General features: G+C 45.4%; 1 protein-coding gene across 5 annotated transcripts in view; it reads right to left on the reverse strand.

The window, feature by feature from the left end:
• tjap1 (tight junction associated protein 1 (peripheral)) overlaps positions 1–5000 on the reverse strand; it is a 31432-nt gene that overhangs the window by 15087 nt on the left and 11345 nt on the right. For 3 of the 5 annotated variants that reach the window (XR_009808199.1, XM_061911407.1, XM_061911406.1), the window contains exons 1-3: positions 3786–4727; positions 3632–3660; positions 2313–2474 (exon numbers count right to left, since the gene is read on the reverse strand). Coding sequence is in view for 4 of the 5 variants with exons in the window: in XM_061911407.1 (XP_061767391.1) it covers positions 2313–2474; positions 3632–3660; positions 3786–4214 (620 nt within the window). In the remaining variant the exon portion in view is untranslated. The other 2 variants (XM_061911408.1, XM_061911409.1) reach the window with 1 other exon arrangement.

Consider the following 5000-nt stretch of genomic DNA (forward strand, 5'->3'; position numbering starts at 1 on the left):
ATCCTTGTGATATCAATGTGACAATATGAGATGTCATGGGACATCATTGTGACATTATGGGATGTCATGGGACATCATTGTGATATCGTTGTGACATTATGGGATGTCATGGGCATCATTGTGACATCATGACATTGTAACATGAATGTGGCATCATTGTGATATCATTGGCACATTATGAGATGTCATGGGACATCATTGTGACATCAATGTGATATCATGACATTGTGACATCAATGTGAAATCATTGTGACATCAATGTGACATTATGGGACATGATTGTGATATCATGACATTGTGACATGATTGTGAAATCATTATGATATCATTGTGACATCAATGTGATATCATGACATTGTGACATGAGTGTAAAATCATTGTGATATCATTCTGACATCACTGTGACATCAATGTGATATGACATTGTGACATCATGGGACATTATGGGATGTCATGGGACATCATTGCGATATCATGACATTGCGACATGAATGTGATATCATTGAGACATGAATGTTACTTTGTGGGATGTCATGGGACATCATTGTGATATCATTGTGATATCATTGTGACATCAATGTGACATTGTGGGATGTCATGGTACATTTTGACATCAATGTGATATGACATTGTGACATCATGTGACATTATGGCATGTAATGGGACGTCATTGTAACATGAATGGGAAGTCATGACATTGTGACATAAATGTGACATCATTGTGGTATAATTGTGACATTATGGGATGTCATGGGACATCAATGTGATATCATGACATTGTGACATGAATGTGACATCATTGTGACATCAATTTGATATTTCATATTGCTCCACACATTTTCAATGGGAGACAGGTCTGGACTACAGGCAGGCCAGTCTAGTACCACCACTGTTTTACTACCGAGCCACGCTGTTATAACACATGCAGAGTGTGGCTTGGCATTGGCTTGCTGAAATAAGCAGGGGCGTTCATGAAAAGGCGTTGCTTGGATGGCAATATATGTTGCTCCAAAACCTGTATGTACCTTTCAGCATTAATGGTGCCTTCACAGATGTATAAGTTACCCATGCCTTGGACACTAATACACCCCCATACCATCACTGATGCTGGCTTTTCCACTTTGCACCTATAACAATCCGAATACTTCTTTTCCTCCTTGTTCCGGAGGACACGACGTCCACAGTTTCCAAAAACAATTTGAAATGTGGACTCATCGGACCTATGAACACTATTCCACTTTGCATCAGTCCATCTTAGATGAGCTAGGGCCCCGCGAAGCCTGCAGCGTTTCTGGGTGTTGTTGATAAATGGCTTTCGCTTTGCATAGTAGAGTTATAACTTGCACTTACAGATGTAGCGACGAACTGTAATTACCAATAAATGTCTTACATATTTATGATATATTTCTTATACACCTGTGATATTTTTTGTATATATTTGTGATTTATTTCGTATATATTTGTGATATACCGTATTTCCTTGGATTGCCGCAGAGCATATAGTATGCGCCTGCCTTGAATTACTGCCACGTCAAACTCGCTTCGCAAAATAATTAGCGCATGCTTAGTATTACCGCCTGGCCAAACTTTTGACGTCACGAGTGACACGTCCCCTGTCATCGTTTTCAAAATGGAGGAGGCTGATTTCAATACCGGTAATTTGAAATCGCATAAAAGGAAGAAGATTAAGAGCTATTCAGTAGGATTTAAGGTCCAAGCTTACATCACACTCAAATTTTTACTGCATGCCTTTGGTAAGTGCCGGAGTGAGAAGAGGTTTTAAAATAATTAGCGCATGCTTACTTTTACCGCATGCCTTTGGTAAGCGCAGGAGTGAGAATAGGTTTTAAATTAATTAGCAGCCCGGCGGTAATTCAAGGAAATACGGTATTTCTTATGCATTTGTGATATATTTCGTATAAGTTTGTGATGTTTCTTATATATTTGTGATATATTTCTGACATATTTGTGATATATTTCTTATATATTTGTGATATATTTCTTATATATTTTGATATATTTCCGACATATTTGTGATATATTTCTTATATATTTGTGATTTATTTCTTATATATTTGTGATATATTTCTTATATATGTGTGATATATTTCTTATATATTCATGACGTATCTAAGGGCTTTCTCAGAATGACAACAAATTAATTCCACTTCCTGTACTTCCAATTGAAGGATGGAGTCAATTAAATCACAATTTTTCAAATGGAATAAAATTCCAAGTAGGGACTTTTGCACGCCAACACACTGGAGCGCACGGAAGGAAAATGTAGGTATGCGACAAGTCGAGTGTCTCACCGGCGAAACTTGTCCCTCATCTTGTCAAGATCATCTCTGGTTCGACTTAGCTCCGCCTCCATGTAATGGCGGCCGCCATCAAACTCCGCCTCCATGGCCTCCATCTTGTGAGTTGAGAGAGAAAGGCGCCGTCGCAGATCCTCATTCTGCTGCTGAAGAATTCTGGGTAACAAAAACAACAAGTGGTCAATCATTGGACAAGTTGACAGCATAAAGTCGTTATCAAACAAATGAGGTTTGCTACACTGACACACAAACACCAGCACAACTGCGTGTGGACGTCAGCATTTCCCTCACACTTTCCCAAAATAAACACATTACGATGGGACTGTCTGAAAGAGAGGGTGGTAAGCATCGTAATGACGGAACGAGCCAGTGTTGCCAACTTAGAGATTTGCATCTAGCCACTATTCGATGTTAGCATGCTAACATTAGCACTCTAACTTTTTAAGCCAATTTTGCTGCCAGGGAAATACAACTTGGTACTTGACACATGCTAACTATTAGCATGCTAACGGGTGACATGCTAATATTTGCATGCCAACTTTTTTCAGCTGATTTGACATGCGTACGCTTCAAAGTCATATGAATTGGTACCTGGCGCATTCTAAGTGGTAGCATGCCAAGACAAGGGATTACTTTTTGGCCAGTTTTGCAACTCATATATCTTGGTACATGACACATGCTAACTGTTAGCATCCTAAAAGGTAACATGTTAACAATCACAGGCCTACTTTTTTCGGATAATTTTACATGCGTACGCGTCAAAGTCATATGACTTGGTACTTGACGCATTCTAAGTGTTAGCATGCCGACACTAGCGTGCTTAGTCTTTTTGCAGCTAACATAACTTGGTACTTGAAACATGCTAACATTAACTGCTAACTTTTCAGCCAATTTTGCAGCCAAACCCCTCAAGAGTCCTATAACTTTGTAATGGACACAGACTAACTGTTAACATAGATAGATAGATAGTACTTTATTGATCCCTTCAGGTGAGTTCCTTTAGGAAAATACATTTAAAAAAAAAACCTGCTAACATAAGCGTGCTCGTTTTATTGGCTAATTTTACATGCGTTCGCTTCATAGTCGTATGACTTGGTACTTGAAGAATGCTAACTGTTAGCATGCTAACGTGAGGATTTACGTTTGCACATTTCAGTGGACGGCAGATTTACAAGCAAATTTCTCCCAAAATTGCATATTCTACTATTTTTGTGTGATGTTAAACTCCGGGATGTTTTTATTTTGGCCAGTACATTTTTTTAATGTTATTATGACGTGAAATAGACATTGGTAGGAAATGAAAGAGGTCTCACCTGATGCGGTCGGAATCGGATAGAAGGTCCTGGAAGACAAACAAAGAAGAGAAAGGGTCAGGAGGTAGCCACAAGGTGAGTGAGAGTCCAGGCACGCGTTGCATTGTGGGAAATGTGGTCCTAAACAGGGAGGGGTAATAAGGACAAAACCTACCTTGACACGCGACACTACTTCTTGTTTAGTAAGAGGAAGTCCATGTTTGTGCGCGTCGTCTGTTTGTTGACAATCCAACTTTTCTCTTTTATTTACCTTCGATACTTCATCTAGAAGCCCCGCCCCCTTTGTGATGGCTTCCCTGGGCTCTGGGGTCTCCCTGCCCGGCTCGCCGTCCTGCGGGGGCTTGAAGCGCTCGGAGCACTGCAGAGCCGCGACCCAGCCGTCCCAACGCTCGCTGCGGCCCGACGACTTTCCCTCCGTCGGTGACCGCTTCTTCTGGGGTCGGCCGTGGTGGCCGGGGGCGGGACTTCGCGGCGCTCTGGAGGCCTCCCTGCCGAGCATGGTGAGGTGGGCGGGGCTCATGACCCGGCAGGTGATTTCATCCAGGAAGCTGGAGAAGCGAAGCTTCTCTTCCAGGAAGTGCATCTTCCACTTCAGCTGCTTGGCGCAGGGGGAGGGCGGGCTGGAGGAGCGCCGCACGCTGGAGCAGCGCCGCACGCCGGGGGAGGGAGGGCGGGCTGGACGAGCGCCGCTCCCTCGCCCCGCGCCGCCGTCCAACAATTCTACGGACTTGGACTTCCTGATGGCATCGTAGGCGTGCGTCACCCCCAGAGACGCGCGCTTCTTCAGGATGCTCTTCGGGGGATCAGGCGCTCTACTCCGGTTTTGAGCGTCCACACGCCGTCTTCTGGCGCCCTGCTGAGTGGGCAGACACTCAACCGGTGCGTCGTCGCCGCTCACAGGGCGGCGGCGAACGCTGAAGCGCCGAGGGGGAGGAATACAAAACTCCAAACTGGACAGGCTGGAGACTTCCAGCTCGCTGTCGGACGGCGAGGGCGACGTGTTGGGGGCGCCTTGTGGCGAGCCGATGCCGCGCCGCGCTTTGCAGGCAGCGAGGAGTGTCGGGAGGGGAGTTGGAGGCGTGTTGGCGGTTTGTTTCTTTACCTGGCTGTCATTTGGCTGCTGCATCGGAAGGGGCGGCGTGGCGGGAAGGGTGTGACGCGCCTCGCGGTGCTGCGGAGGAGCTTTGCGATAGGGCTTCCTGGCCGGCGCTGCGCTCGTCATCCTGAGCCTCCGTCCTCGCTTCCTCCCGGTCGGTCCTGTCAGGGAAGACGGGTCAGAGGACGCAGAGCAGAAGCCGCCTCAGCAGCGAGTGACTGGGCCGCAGCGCTCACTTGCTCGCACACTCCAACCAGGTCGAAGCTTGTCACA

This window comes from Nerophis ophidion, linkage group LG09 (assembly GCF_033978795.1).
Source record: "Nerophis ophidion isolate RoL-2023_Sa linkage group LG09, RoL_Noph_v1.0, whole genome shotgun sequence".
NCBI lineage: Eukaryota > Metazoa > Chordata > Actinopteri > Syngnathiformes > Syngnathidae > Nerophis > Nerophis ophidion.